Consider the following 17,046-nt stretch of genomic DNA (forward strand, 5'->3'; position numbering starts at 1 on the left):
AGATTCATCAGCTTTTTGGAGCACACATGCTTCAGAACCAAACTTGACTATTGTCATCACTGTAGCTTCCAAAATTCTAATCTTGGCTTGAAGACTTATCTTCCTATTCTTCCAAACTTTTTTTTTAACTGTGAAAAAACACCGTGAGTCTTGGCTATTCTATTTTTAACATCTTCACTACTCCCACCAGTCTTTACTAATAATACTACCAAGGTAAGTGAAGCTGCCCACCTGATCAATCTTTTCGTTACCCAACGTCACCTTTTCATCTTCACTTATTCTTAGCCTTAGTGACTTAGTCTTCCTAACATTATTTTTTAAACCTATTCTAGCACTCTAAACTCGTAAAACCTCTAAAGTTCATTCATTTTGCTCAGACTTTCATCTAGGAGGCTTAAATCATCAGTATAATCTAAGCCCAGGAGTTTTTCATCCCCATTTGATTCCGTTGTTACCACAAAAAAAAAAGTAAACATACACCAACTATGGATCTTACCTGTTCACAATACATGTCACATTCTGATTGCTCACATATTTCCCCCTTATACCCCGGAGGGCATTTGCATTCAACTGCAATGTCTACGGCACTGTTATAGCTGGCGCCATCTTTAGTTACTTTCCCTTTAGTTGGTTGGATAGGACGACAAACTCCACCGTTTAAACACTGGTGACTGGTACACTGCTCACAGTTGTCTCCTAGAAAACAAAGTTTAGAAAGAAAAAAAGAAGAGAAAGCCTAGAAAAATGGAATAGTAGATATAAGAAGCGAAAAAAAAAATTTGGACGGCTGTGGCTCGTTATCTTTTGAGCAATTGAAGGTGGTCTCCTGGCTATACACAGTGTCAAAAGTGTTTCCCCTTTCATATACCTTGCAAACTGAATTAATGTTATTATATTATATTACAATACTTTTTATATTATATTTTAATATTATTATATTTGAGTTTTTTTTTAGTTTTTTTATATATTACAATTTATTTTACTATATTATATATTACACATAATTATAAATATCAACTATATGCTATGGTATAAGCTAGATAGTATTTACAAAAAAATAGATCCAAATTCAATTTGAAAGATGTTTCTGGTTTCTCTTATTCATAATAAATGCTGTGTAAAAAATAGAAAAAAGAAAAGAAGATTAGAATTGATATTGAAAGTTGTGTCTAATGCCTATTTCAAAACAGAGCAAGTATTGCGTACTTATAGCATGAAGATGTTCCGATTATTATTATTTTTTGTTTAAACTCTATTTTTGTAAAATTTTACAACGAAGAGTTTTATTGTCTTTCATCTTTACTAGCCAAAAAGCCTTTAGGATGACAGGGATGCAAAATAAAAGGAAAAACTTTATCGTATACCCTTATACCCATGGAAAATGCTAAGTCCCTTTAAATCAAACACTAAATTCAAAACCCTTTCCCCCCACAAAAAAATCGGAAAAACACAACTCGATCCAAATATATAATAATATATTAAAACGTATCATATTTTGTGTGCGAGTATGTGTTTATTTTAGTGTCCCCATGTTGAAATGGACTCCCTTGCCCCTCCTGTTTATCGATTTTTTTTTTTTTTTTTTTTTTTTTACAAAGTTGATTTTCGCTATTTTTATGATTATGATTTAACCTGGATGAATATAATGTTTATAATAAGAAATCCTCCCTTGCGAGAAAAGCAAACGAAAAAAAGCGTCGGCTACTCAGATGGTTAACTGAATCATACAGACGCTTCAGGTTATATTATTTCATCTTCAGAAACGCCTCAGGTACCAGTTGTGTAACACGTAATTATTTCAGACAGCGATAGGGTTGAGGTTATCAACATTACCAATTATACAAAGTAACATTTTGATTTTTTAATAACTGATTATTTAGCATACTTCTCATTAATAATATTGTTAATTTTTAATAATGAACATTAAGTAATGTTATACAATATTGTTATTTATTTCCAATAGCATCATTAATTTTAACCACCTTTATATGCTATTAGAAATCAAAAAAGCATTGTGACACATTTGGAAAAAAAAGACAAAGTTTACTGGACTATAGGAAAACATAGTAACAAGTCTGCAGCCACAAGGCTTTTAAGTACTTTATTACCGGTTTCTAACCTGGGTAAGAGTCTTCAAATATCTTGCAGATGCTAATTGCCGGTTTCCGATGCCGGTTTAATTACAGATGTAATTGCCGGTTTCTAACCTGGGTAAGAGTCTTCAAATACCTTGTAGATGTTAAGAAATTGTCAGAAGATAAAATATCCTATATTAGAAAAAAATCCGGCAAAAAATCACATATTTTTACATAATACATAAAAGTACAAATATTTAAATTTTGCATAGATATGTAACCAAATTATACACGTTATTTACAATTTAAATATCTTTTGAATAGTAGTAACTACGAAGTACCCTACAAAGTAACTAAAAAGTTACTGTAATACAAATTTCTTTGTTATTTCACTTACAATATTTAATCAAGATATATTTTTTTACGATTATCATTAAACTTATTCTTTATAATAATTTACGCCGTTTAAGCCTATGCACGAAAAAAAATAACAAGAAAGAAAAAAACAGACCAGAAACATCTGCTTTCGTTTATTCCCAAATTTATTAGATATCTGTTTCCACAAACAAAGATTGATTTAAAAAGGCATGCGTAGTAATATGCTACAATCTCTACTAATCAAAAAAAAAAAAAAAAAAAAAAAAAAAAAAAAAAAAAAAAAAGGAAGGATACATAGCCGTTCACTGTTTTAAGAGCCTTTGCTCATTAAAGTTTTAAGGCGTTTTACTCGTTTAAAAAGTTTGGTAGAACTTAAGATTTCGTTTTCTTACTGAATTTACTTTTAGCATTATTCAAGATAAGTTAATATACTTCACAATAAACGTAAGAGTTATCCCATTTCCACTGAATTGCCTCAATCCTAGACTTTATCTGAATTGACAATTAAGACTTCCTAAATTTGAACCTTGGCAAAAATATGCTGGCATTTCCTCTATTCACTGGTACTGTAATTTTACCTATAGCAAAAATTTATTCAAAATTTAGAACCCTAGGCTTTCTACATTCTCAAAGCTACTAGCATAAAACAATGTTAAAAAACAAAATTAGTTCTAATTAATTCATAGGTAAATGTTAATATTCAACTGTGCATTTAAAGCAAAAATCTCAAAACGAAGGGAAAATACTCAAAAATATTGGTATAAAAAACACCCAAAGCTTCAAAGTACAAAAACGAATAATTCTAAAGCTTCTTTTTAATTCTTTGGTAGTTGTAAAATATACCCCCGACCACTCAAGCAGTGAAGATATATGATAAAAATATAATACTTTAGAAACAAATTTGGGCTATATATTTGCATATTAGGGGGGTGGTGGTAAAGTACAGCGGGTCTGCACACAAACTGTGTTAGCTACAAATATTCTGATATTATGAAGTAGGAATTGTTTTCTGACTTCACACTGTCCAAATACTTTACACCCCCCTCCCCTCATCTGCAAATATATAGCCCAATTATATATTTCTCATCTATTCAGTCACTTCTCTTTGTCTTTTCTTACGATAAGCTGAAAGAAAATAGCAAAAGAAACCGGTTTGCAGTGCGTCAATGGATAACAACTTGAGTGGTCGGGGGTTTATCATACAAGTACCAATTCTTTATAAATCTATTTTACTAGTTTTCCAATTTTTATTTAAATTTCACCATAAAAAAACTAGATATTTCAGGTTCAGATATATTAAATTAAAACTTTTAATTGCATATATACATTAACTTACCTGTAAAATTGGGTGGGCAGTTGCACCTAGCGATTCCTGGTGAAAGTGTTTGACAGGTTCCTCCATTCTGGCACATGTCCTCTGTGCAAGCCTCTATACGGATTTCACAGCGTTGCCCAGTCCAGTCTGCAGGACAATTACACTATAATAACAATATTTTATTAAATTAATTAAATCGCTTGGTACAACAGCCGCTCAAAACTTTTGAATTGGTGAACCAAAAATTGAAAAAACATTGACACTGCCATCTATTTTATTTTTTATGGTGTTGTACTGTATCCTTTTTCAATTTACTTCATTAGTTAACTAATAATTAGATTTTGCCATTTTTGCAATTCTTATTTAACTTTGAAGGTTTTTTTTATAAACAAATTCTTAGTTAACTGAAAAGTTGACTAAGAAACTACTATTAAGAATTCGTCACTGTTAGATATCTACAATGAATTTATGGCAAAAAATTTGAACTCGGCATTTCATGCTTGCTTCTACGGTAAAAGGTTTAGCTCCTGCAAAATATAATGATTCCTTTAGAATTTCCGAGATTGAATGATGCATCTGCTTAATAAAAGCGCTCACTCAGCGGTTGTATTTTTAATGCTGGAGTTTACTTTTCTTCTTGGAAAAGAAAACAAGAGGTGTAAAATTTTCACAAAAAGGTTTATTTCTTGTTAGCCATTATTTCAACCTAGTTCATTATTTTTACTGTTCCAGGCCTCCCCATCCTAAGCCTGACGATCTGTTCCTAATGTTTTGCACGGCTCACGTTATAGCAACATCGAATTTTCTGCTAAACTTTTTATTCTATTTGCAAAAGCCTGGTAAACTTTCTTAGTTCATTTCCTAGAAAATAAAACCCTAAAAGCGGAAAAAGTAGACTTGTTAGTTAACTAAGTTCTGTTAAATCGAACACAACTTATTTTAACTTTTTTCCTCTTTATTTATAAGTTTCCAGATTAATTGTGAAAAGGATTCTGAACTGCGTAGATTATTGAGAAAATGTTTTAATTTAATGTTTAAATGACAAGCTAACAAAATATCCTCCTGCGTTTGTTTTCTTAATTCGAAGCTTAATTTATTTTATTTGATTTAATTTTTGAATGAAGTATTAATTTGTGAAGTGTTAATTTATTATCTATTGAATGAAGTGTTAATTTGTGTGGTAATTTTGACTGAAGGCCTTTGCGTATTTGTTGTTATATAGTTTAAAATAATTTTATCGCCTGTTGATTAGCGGTTATTATTTTTATTTTTTACTCTTCGTATTCGGAGGAAATAAAAAGTTTGAATTGAATTGAATTAAAGAAAGTCTTAAATCCAAATGTATTAGAAATAAGATTGTGTGCATGCCTTTTCGTTGTGTAACTCAGAAGCTAAGAATTTTTTGAATATTTTTATTTTTGAATCTAAGACCTGTTGAAAAAAAAAAAGCTTAATGGAAATAAATTTGAATTTTTAAGAAGTAAAATATAGACAGCTCTTACTTTTGAAGATCATTAGAAAATGGCTGTTGGGTGAAATAAAAACAAATAACCCCCTCCTTTCTTCTGAATTGAATTCTTATCAATTGGGTGGGGCAAAATACATAAAAGTTTACATATTTTATCTCTTATGTTTCTACAGGGTATCTAAATTCCAAGAATACCTTGTTTGAGGGTATCCCTCGATCCCCTATTCTCCACTCCCAGTCTCTGTGTCTGCTTACCAAAAAGACTTACCTACACAAAAAATTTACCCTAAAATTTACACAAAATATTGCACAAGAGCTGACGAACCAACTTAACGATTTTGTTCAGGACATTCGAAACATTAAAATGATTTTGCCAGCCTCAGCGTCAGCTGAACGTCTGAAAGACAAAGGATCAAATAGCGAATTCTCCTAGGGGACTAGCCACCATCAACAGGCATATCGAATCTGTGGTATGACTATGAAATTTGATTGAAGAGATTGAAATTCTACGTCCCTTGTGTCGGCATGGTTTTCAATCAAAGCGCATAGCACCACAGGGAACTTCAAAAGCTGCCAAATTGCTTAAATGATATTTCCTTTCAGCTGATTTTTAGCGTTTTCCTAGCAGGTATGCTAGAAAATTTTCAGGGACTTTATTGAACATTGAGAATAAAATTTTGCACCACTTAGTCGAAAAAACAAAATTCACACTTTCTAAGGATGCAAGTTTCATCAAAACTGTATATCTCTATCTCCGGCACAAAATGGGATAAGTCGAATGGTATTTCAAACAGTACCGATTAAGTAACCAAAGAAATAATTTAAACATCACTGAGAAAGATCGAGCTGAATATTATCAATAAAAAATAAAATAAACGATTTAACGATTTAAAAATAAAAAAATTTAAGAAATGGATAAATGTTACAAAAGTAGTCGTAAATTTCCTAAAAAAATACAAAAAATTAAGAATAAACCTAGTGAATTCTGAGAATATTTCATAGCGTCCGATTTGTCAAACAATTTCGCTAAGTTAGCCTAGATAATTAATTTACTGAGACTTCTTTAAGCCTTTCTTTCATCTTACTCAAGGAAAAAGAATACATTTTTTTTAATGTTCCTTTTTGACCAAAATCTCAAGTTTATTATAATACAAGACAGACAAAAGAGATCTAGATACTATAAATCTAAAGCAAGAGTTGACCCCTTTATTATGGACGATACAAGAAGATTTTGGACTAAAAAGTCAAAGATTTTTGAAAGTAATTTTTATTGCTAGATATCTTGTGTATCAAATCGGAGTATAGGGAACTTTGTATATCGGTACCCCCAAAACGAAAGTATGGTAGCTTATCTGTAAATTTTATCAGGAAAGTTTTCACGGAAAATCCCCCCCCCCCTCTTCGACAGTGATGTCAACAGGGATAGAAGCAGGGGGCTAGTAACTCTTATATTTTGGAAAACATCTTTTTTTTCGTATTTCAATTGGAAAAAAACAGTTTTAGTTTTCTGTCGTTTATTCAGACCTATCATCCAAGCTCTATAAGTTAAAGCCAGCCAACCCAATCAACTCTAAATAGTTTAGTCACATAAACTAAACAAAAATTTATAATATAGACAAGATATAGACAAGATAGAGTGATTTCTTAAGGTATTAAATAAAAAAACAACAACAAGTTTTTACAACTGAAAGTAAGGAGCAACATTGAAACTTAAAACGAACGGAAATTATTACGTATATGAGGGGAGTTGTCCCCTCCTCAACACCTCGCTCTTCACGACAATGTTTTTTTTTGTAATTTTAATAAGGCTTCTTAGTGTTCTAATTAAACGACCCTTTTGTTTCAGGAGTCGTTCTTTAAGAATTGGGACAAAATTCAAATTCAAAATGGGTATCCCAGAATTTTAAATTTTTGATTGAACGACTTTGAGGAAAAAAAAGGAATGGGAGGGGGGCTAGTTGCCCTTCAATCTTTTTGGTTACTTTAGAAGGGCACTAGAACTTTTAATTTCTTTTTGAATGAGTCCTTTTCCGATATTCTAAGACTAAAGGTTCGTTGCGACTACCCCTGAGGAAAACAAACAAAAAAAGAAAATAAACAAACAAACAAATAAACACGCATCCGTGATCTTTCTTCAGGGAAAAAATACACAATTCCATATTTTCTAAGATAGGAACTTGAAACTTCTACATTAGGGTTCTCTTGATATGCAAGAATCTGATGGTGTCATTTTCATCAAGATTCTTTGATTTTTAGAGGGTGTTTCCCCCCTTTTTCAAAAATCAGGCAATTGTTCTCAGCCTCATAGCCTTTGATGAGTAAAAACTAAACTTGATGAAACTTATATATTTGGAATCAGCATAATAAGCCAATTCTTTTGATATATCTATTGGTATAAAAATTCCGTTTTTTAGAGTTTCGGTTACCATTCAGCCGCATCTTTGCTTACTTACAGTTCTTTACCACTAACTGTGTGATCAAATACTCTTAAGGATAATAATAAAAAAAAAAAAAAAAAAACATATCGCATATAACTTACTTTAAGTGCCGCATAGCCATATTCATTTTTAACTGAATCGCCAAAGCACAATCCTTTTTTTCTACAGTATCCAGAACAACGGTAGTGATTGCAGTACTCACCATCATAAAGTGGTGGACAACTAAACAATAAATACAATTTAATAGAAGATAAGGATAAGTAGAACCAAGTACTGACTTTCCAAACAGCCCACTACATAAATTTGACAGAAATTTTTGATCATTTCCGTATACTTTCCGTATACATTTCCGTATACATTTCCGAAAACGATATAAATTACTCCTGTAATTTAAATCACAATTTGAATAATACAATTTGATTTAAAAAGGTGCGAGGATATTTTAAAAAGTAAATTAGAAAGACACTTTGATTTAATACAGGATGTGACGTTAGCCAGTTTGGATATTGATGTCATTACGAAACTAATTATGCTGGTAAATGAATTTTCTTTTTATTTTGGTTTTCGAGGGGAGTTTTATAGACAAATTTTTGGTTTACCTATGGGGGCTTCTCTTTCTCCTTTATTGGCAAATCTATTCATAGATGCCATTGAAACCTCCGTTATAAACAGTTTTAGAATCTCCCCTTGTTTCTGGGGTAGGTTCATGGATGATGTGGTCTGCGTTTGGAAACATGGGTTGGACTCCTTAGACCTTTTTTGTAAGCATTTAAATAGTTTTGATAATAATATTAAATTTACAGTTGAATTTGAGGATAATAATAAATTACCTCTTCTGGATATTTTATTAATTAAAAGGGATTTCCACTTACTTTTCTCGATTTACAGAAAACCTACTCACAATGATAGGTATTTAAATTTTCATTCTTGCCACCCTCTGTCGGTGAAAAGGGGGGTGGTAATTTCACTAGTGGATAGAGCCTTTAAAATCTGTTCCCAGGAGTTTCTGGATTCAGAATTGTTATACTTGAGGGATATTTTATTTTGTAATAGTTATCCAATTAAGTTCATTGATAAAATAATTGAAAATAGACGGGCCAAACATAGTAGTAGGGTTATTGAGGTTTCTCAGTGTTTAGATTTAGTTGTATCAAAAAGCTTCATTTCATTACCATATGTACCTGGTTTGGGGGAGAAACTTTCACGGGTTTTACGTAAATTTGGTATTGATACATGTTTCCAATCGCTGAGGCCAATGGGTAGTTTTTTTAGTTCTGGTAAGGATTTAACTCGGGGAAATTTAGTAAGTGGGGTGTATAAAATTCCGTGTTCTTGTGGGAAGTTCTATATTGGTAGGACTCACCAACAATTTGTTGAAAGGTTTATTGAACACCGTAATTCAATAGAAAAACCCTACAATTAAGCAAGCCTCCAGAAACTTTCGTTTCAGCTTTAGCAGAGCATATTTGGCTTCAACCAGACCATTTTGTAAAATTTGATGAAGCCTTGGCTATTTCTAATGATAAGGGGTACACCCAATGGGCCAGGGAAGCCATAGAAATTAAAAAACATATGTTTGCTAACCTTTCCATAAATAGGGACACGGGTAATTTAAATATTGACCCAATTTATGATAACCTTCTAAAGAGTGAATCAATTGTCAATAAGGGAGTAAAGATTTTAAATAATCACCAGGGGACTATTTTACCTGTTAGACCAAAACGATTTGCTTCAGTAATAGCTAACAAAAGGATTATTTCGCAACTGAATAATTAAAGTAATTTACAGTTTTTTTATTTTTCCTCAGTTACTCTGGTGTCCTCACTGAAGTAACTCTATTTTAGCATCTTTTCCCTACGTGGATTAGTTTGCGCCGATTTTAAAATTTGGTTTTTTTTTTTTTTGGTGGTGGTTTTATTGGTTTTTTAGTTTTATCTTGTTTTTTTTTTTTTTTGTCTTTCGTGCTGAATACTCCTTGTTTTTATAAAGGCGAAATATCCGCGTTGTTTTGTTTCTGTTGTTTTCCTTTTCTCTCCACTGGCCACAGTCTCGTTTGTTTTGTTTTTTTTAGAGATTTTTCTCTTTGTTGGTTTTTTATAAAATATACTCAGTATCTCTGTTTAAGGCTATGTCTTTACTTTTATATATGTATTTTAATTTCAATTGTACCCTTAAAAGATCGTGGCAAACCATTTATTACGGACACTAAGGTTGCCAGGTCAAAAAAAAACAAGCGATGTGGGTCATGTTTCATCCGTAAAACATTACATTGCCCTATAAAGCGGGACAGAGCCGCATATTTTGTAGAGTTCGTACGCATATTTCGTTGATCTTGAGTACTGCAATCTTGAGAGTAAAAATAGCAGAAAAAGTAAATAGAAGAAGAAAATATAAAGGTGTGATAGATGAAAAAGAAATAAATAGAAGAAGAAAAATAGAAAGGTATCCCTTGAGTGCTGTGATTTTGAGAGTAAAAATAGCAGAAAAAGTAAACAGAAGAAGAAAAATAGACAGGTATAATAGAAGAAAAGAATAGAAAAGCACCCCTTGAGTACTGCGATCTTCACAGTAAAAATAAATGAAAAGTAAATAGAAGAAGAAAACAAAGAAAAGTAAAATGGAAGAAGACGAAAAATAGAAAGGTATCCCTTGAGTACTGCGATTTTTAGAGTAAAAACAGCATAAAAAGTAAATAGAAGAAGAAAAACAGAAATGCATAATAAAAGAAGAAGAAGTAAATAGAAGAATAAAAATAGAAAGGTATCCCTAGAGTACTGCGATCTTCAGAGTAAAAATAACAGAAAAAATAAATAGATGGAATTATATATAAATAAATAGTAAATAATATATAATTATAAATTAATAGCAAAAATAAATACTAGGATAAGGAAAATTCCAGAAAAGCTTACCTGCATTTGGGATTGCCATCAGAATCGAAGAAACAAGATCCAACGTTACATTCAAGAGAGCAGATTTGTTCTTCATTTTCTTTTACACACTTTCCTAACTTTTCTCGATAACCTTCTGGGCAGAGGCAAGTAAAATTATTGGCAGAAAGAAGGCACATGTATCCAACACCACAGGCATTGTTTTGACAATAATTTGGCACTGAAATAAGACATAAATTTGACATATTTGCATTGTGTCCATTTCTTAGAAACCCCTTGACTGCGTGTCATTCTGCCTGGAACATCTTACCTGAGTCGGCAAGAAAGTGCCACTCATTTGGTGCCGTTAAAAGAACCGTAAAAGCATTTTTGATCTCTGGATAATTTATAATATTACCGTGAATGTACGAAATCTGGTTAATGTCGACACTCACCGGTGAATATTTGAAATTCCTTTTTCTCTGCTTTGATTCAGCTTTGCAAAGTCAGCATTTTTAGTCTTTGCAAGCTATGATGGTAAAACATAAAGTTAAGTCAGGTTAGATTATGTTAGTCTAGGTTACATTAGATTAGGTTAGGTTAAATTTGGTTCTAAATATCAGAAATAGGCAAAAAACCTAACCTAACCCAATCTAAACTAACAAAAACTAATCTATTCTAGCCTAAACTTTTATAATCAAACTTTGCATTAAATTGATAAAGTTAACTGGCAACGCTGACTAAATCCAAGCAAAACTAGGTACAGGAAAAATATTTTATTATATACATCTGAAAAAGTGACTAAAATACTAGTTTTCTACATAGTCACCAAACAAATTAAGGCACTTATCGTAGCGGTGGACAAGCTTCGAAATTCCTTCGTCATAGAAATCCACCGCCTGTGATCTCAGCCACTCAGTGACGCACGCCCGGAGCTCGTCGTCGTCATCAAAACGCCGTGTCACTAGCCAGTTCTTCATCTTCGGGAACAAGCGAAAATCACTCGGTGGTAAGTTGGGACTGTAGGTTGGATTTGGGAAAATCTCCCATTTGAATGTGTCAAGAAGTTCTGCAGTTTGATTTTCCGTGTGAGATAGGACATTCTCATGAAAAAACTAAAAATTGGACGATAACCTTCCTCGGTACGTTAATTGCACTACTCTTCTAAGATTGCGCAATATTTTGCAGTAGCAGTCAGAGTTGAGTGTTGCACCACGCTCGAGAAAGTCAATAAGGAGCACACCTTGCCGATCCAAAAAAACGGTACCGTAATCTTTCTTACTGGCAAGATTTGCAAAATTTGTTTGTTTTTTGGGGGGGAACTTGTGTGCCCCCACTCCATAGACTGCAATTTTGTCTTGCAATTGACGTGCTTCACCCACGTCTCGTCACCCGTTACGATTCGATCGAGTAAAGAATCACCATGTGTGTGGTAGGTGTCAAGAAATGTTAAGGCCTCTCCCATTCGCTGACCTTTAAGGAGGTCTGTAAGCATTTTCGGCACCTATCTTGAACAAAATCTATTGTAGCCAAGCTTGTGAGTCACAATTTCAAACAACAAAGTCCGTGAAACTTGTGGGAAGCAAAGCGAAAGCTCCGTTATTGTGAAGCGACGGTTTTCACGAATCTTCTCATCAACTTTGGCACAAAGATCGTCTGTCTCAATGCTGAGGCGTCCACTCTTCATCATGCACGTTGGTTTGGCCATTTTTAAACCTTATACACTATTTTCGCACTGAACTTTCATTCATTACATCGTTCGAACCTATCTCATTAAAAATAATTGAAACTTCAAGTACGTAGCATGCCTATGATATGGTATGATTGGCTATAGTTTATTTTGTTTTTGGCTAAAACAAAACACGCGGGAAAAAAACCTCTGGATAATTGCCCCGGAACATTTCTACATGAAAAATTTGGCTAAAAGAATGTAAGACAATTAAAAAGAATTTCGTATAGTAATTCTTTCAAATCCCCCAGTCAGGGCCGTATCCAGGGGGGGGGGAGTTACCCTGTTTAAACCCCCCCCCCCCGAAATGTTTGTTTGACTCGTAAAAATGTAACAAAAATGGATATAAACAAACTTTGCATGCGTTTTTTGAGTTTTTTTGTGTAAAACCCCCCGAAATTTTTTTTTGAGTAAAAAACCCCTCCGAAAAAAAAATCCTGGGTACGGCCTTGCCCCCAGTGTCCCAGAACACCCCCCCCTCCAAAAAAATGCACATACTTCCCAATAACAAATACTACATGTAAACAATAGAAGAATTTCATATATCTTTCAACTATACTGAACAAAATGGCTCAAATTTGGATCAGATAACTTTGGGGGAAAATGAGCGTGGAAGCGAGTCCAGTTGCTCTCCAATCTTCTTGGTCAATTTAAAAGGGCCTAGAACTTTTAATATCCGTTCGAATGAGCCCTCTCCCGATATTCTAGGACCACTTGGTCGATACAATCACCCCTGGGAAAAAACAACCTTTGATGGGTAAAACTAAATTCAATTAAACTTATATATTTGAAATCAGCATAAAAATCCAATTCATTTTATATAATAGGTATTAAAATTCCGTTTTTAGAGTTTCGGTTAGTATTCAACTGGCTCCTTACTTACAGTTCGTCACCACAAACTGTTTGATAAGACTGGTTATATAGGCCATATCTGAATTGTATACATCACCAATTAAATGTTTTGCTGGATCTCTGAGTTTTTCTTGAACGTTTTTGATCATCTTAGGATTAACATAAAAAAATATATTAATGATAGCAAGACCGTATCCAGGAGGCAGGATTAGGGGATTGAACCCCCCCCCCCCCAAAAAAAATGTTTCTCCAGCACAGAAAGACGTATTAAAGATACATAAATATAGTTTTGATATGTTTTTATGGTGGTCTTATTGCCCCTCCCCCCCCCAACAGAATCCTGGATACAGCCTTTAATGATAGTAAAACTAAAATAAACAAACTCGATTTTTTTTTTTATTTACACGTGGACACATGTTTATACCAATTAGCGAAGGCACTTGTACTGAAAATTATAATAACGAGTTGATTATAAGCCTTTCAGTTGTAACTTGACATTGATGACAGTTTATGGTGTTAAGCTGACAAGTTTAATGAACCGGAAGATAGAACTCATTAGATAAGAACCAAGTTTTGGTTCTTATCATAAATATATATATATATATATATATATATATATATATATATATATATATATATATATATATATATATAAGAACCAAGTTTTGGTTCTTATCTGATTACTGTAGCACTAAAGTGTGTATCCACAGATTAAAATTAATTATGTAGTTTATATATATATATATATATATATATATATATATATATATATATATATATATATATATATATATATATATATATATATATAGATAAGAACCAAGTTTTGGTTCTTATCTGATTACTGTAGCACTAAAGTGTGTATCCACAGATTAAAATTAATTATGTAGTTTATATATATATATATATATATATATATATATATATATATATATATATATATATATATATATATATATATATATATATATATATATATATATATATATCTGACCACTCTGCCTTTCCGTTTACTGAATATAGTGGGAGCGGGTGTAATATTTCAATCAAAGCAGTGGACAAAAAAACTTTAAATAATAAAGAAATCCGAACATTTCGACTTCACGTCCGGAAGGCTTTATTAAGGGAAAAAATGAAATAGGCTAAATTAAATAAAACATATAAAGAAAAAGAAAACAATAAACAGAAATGGCATCTTAATAACTTCCAATATCGCCATGCAAATAGCACGAATATGCACAACAGAATGATAAATTAGGTTGTCTCTGGTAAAGCTGGAGTTGGAAATATCTTAATAACTTCCAATATCACTACTAAATAGCACGAATACGACATAATGACAAGTTAGGTTGTCTCTGGTACAGTTTGAGTTTGGTAATGCTTCCACTGCTCTAAACTAGAAGCCACATTTTTTACTATTTAATTTTTTTCCGTTCCTTAAACTTCGATATAATCGTAAAGTCTACTTCAATATTCTTTGTGGGAACGTGGTCTTGAATAATGTCTTACCACACTGCATTTCCCATTTTTTTTGTCTAGATTTTTGTTGGGATTGTATTACTATATCCGATTTTGCTAAAAAACGACAAATGTTGTAGTTTACCAGATGTAGGTTCCTTTAGTTCTTTTCCAATCTTTTTACAGCGTTTTATTTTTTCATCTTTTTATGTTATATTTTAGTAATTAATAACTATCTAATATATTTTTTTATTTCTTTTTTTTTTTTTTTTCGTTGATAGACTTTCGAGCGGAAAGCCGAAACATTCTGACTTTTATTACTACAATTATGTATTTTTTAACTTGTAAATTTTTGGCATAATACTTAGCTAGAATATTTTTATGTTTTAACCAAAGGCGTACCCAGGCTTTTTATCCGGGAGGGATTATTTTTTTATTATGGAGCGGGGGGGGGGAGGGGCTTACAGAAAAAACTTTGCATCAAAAATTTGCTTACATTTTTGGTGCATTTTTGCGAGTTGAACGAAAACTTCCGGGGAAGGCGGTTAAAACCCAGTAACACCCCCCCTCCTTGGATACTGCCTTGGATTTAAACAGTACAAATTTTAATGAGAAGTATATAAAACAAACTATATAAGGTATTTGAAATATAAATATAAAGTATAAATGTTAACTATAATAAATTTGTCTTCATTTTTAACTGTCTTAATTAACACTTTTGCCCGTTATTGTATTTCTATTTCATTCTAATTATAACGTCTTCGAATTTTTATCACATTTTCTGTCCACAGTCGTCGGTCTGAAGGCAAAAAGAAAAAAAAAGACTGTAATAAATTCTTGGTGGTTACGATGGGTCTCTTCACTAGTTTTCACTGTTTTCTGTCTGGAAAATGAAATTCAAAAGGGCTTGTAACCTGCAAGCATTTTTTTTTTAACATTTATCGAAAAATTAGGAAAAACCTCAAAATTTTCCGTAGCCAATTTTGCAAAGCTATTATAAAGTTTAAGATGAGGCAGTAATTCAAGTTTACAACCATAATAGACCAACACTAATAATGATTGTGTAAAGATGGAGCCCATTAAATAAATGAAGATCTATGAAAAATTATACTTCATATAATATTTCTACGAAATATTGAATATTTCAATATTTCTATGAAATATTGAATATTTTTATGAAATATTAGGGCCGTTCTTTTGCACTAAGATCTTAATATAAGATCTCACGTCTGTCTGCAAAAATTTACGTTCTTTTAACTCATCTTTATTCTAAGATCTTACAGCTCACTGATGTCAGCAAAAAGTGTGAAGGACGCCATCTTTCTGCCATACAGAACTTTGATTAGAGAACTTTGATGATATGCTCATCATTGTTCTCAGACATCTGATCAGAACACAATCGTGAAAGATATTGGTAAAAGAATGCTATAAGATATAAGATCTTAGTGATAATATTTCACTTTTAAGCGTTCTTTGTCAAAAAATGTAAGATCTTAGCACACAGATGAGTAAAAGAACGGCCCTGAGATACAGAAATACGAAATATTTCTATGAACCCTATGAAATGCTGAACTGGACTGCTGATTATATTGAAGACGTGTTGACTATATTGCTGATCCGTTGAATTAAATTACTGATTTGCCGATAATATTGCTGAAAACTACTGATTATGTTGAAGACGAATGACCTTGCATTATATCCTAACACAAAACCATAATTAGGTGATACTAAACAGAATTCGGTAACTTTGGTATTTTCGGTAGCCGATTGATCCGACCTGGTAATACTACTAATAACAGCTCATAGTTCCAACAATTGACCTAAAGCAGTTGTGAACACCTTTGCTCCACCCCACACTTTTCAGAGCTTAACTCTAAATTCCATCCCATAAAGATTTCATTTTCCTTAAATCTTTTCTTTTGATATTTGGCCCTCTAAAACTTTGACCCCCCTCCTCTTTCTACGACATCTTGCTATTTGTTTTACCCTGGCTGGATTAGTAAAACCTGCAATTTTCAGTAAGCTATCATCCGCATAACGTGACAGAAACACCTAAAAATATTTTGTTATGGATCTAAACCGTCCGATTAAAGGAGCTCAAACACTAAACGAATACCCTAAACTATCCTAAGACAAATATTTTGGAAAACATATAGCTATATAGCTTATTTCCCGCAAACTTTAAAATCACCCACCTTTTGAGTGGGGCACCTAACAGATGACTTAATGTCAATAATGACAATGTCAATCTGATAATGTCAACATAAACTTAACGATGTCAACTAATGTCAACTATCCTGATCTCAAGTATCCTGACCATATTCAAAGGTTTTTTATTCTTAAAAACTTTTTTCAACCGCAAAAATGCCTTAGGTTCCTTATTTCAAAAGCCCTGGGATTTCAACTGAAATCCCTTTTTTTCAACTGAAATATCCTGGGTCTTGGCTATCCTACTTTTACATTTTT

General features: G+C 32.4%; 1 protein-coding gene across 1 annotated transcript in view; it reads right to left on the bottom strand.

Annotated features, from left to right (window-relative positions):
* Positions 1-17,046, bottom strand: part of LRP1 (LDL receptor protein 1) — a 654,607-nt gene that overhangs the window by 59,084 nt on the left and 578,477 nt on the right. The window contains 4 exon segments of the mRNA XM_089105022.1: positions 497-696; positions 3,790-3,931; positions 7,776-7,896; positions 10,584-10,782. Of these exon segments, the coding sequence (XP_088961148.1) occupies positions 497-696; positions 3,790-3,931; positions 7,776-7,896; positions 10,584-10,782 (662 nt within the window).

This window comes from Artemia sp. Qi Xiang Cuo, chromosome 19 (assembly GCF_049724085.1).
Source record: "Artemia sp. Qi Xiang Cuo chromosome 19, ASM4972408v1, whole genome shotgun sequence".
NCBI classification, from domain to species: Eukaryota; Metazoa; Arthropoda; class Branchiopoda; order Anostraca; family Artemiidae; genus Artemia; species Artemia sp. Qi Xiang Cuo.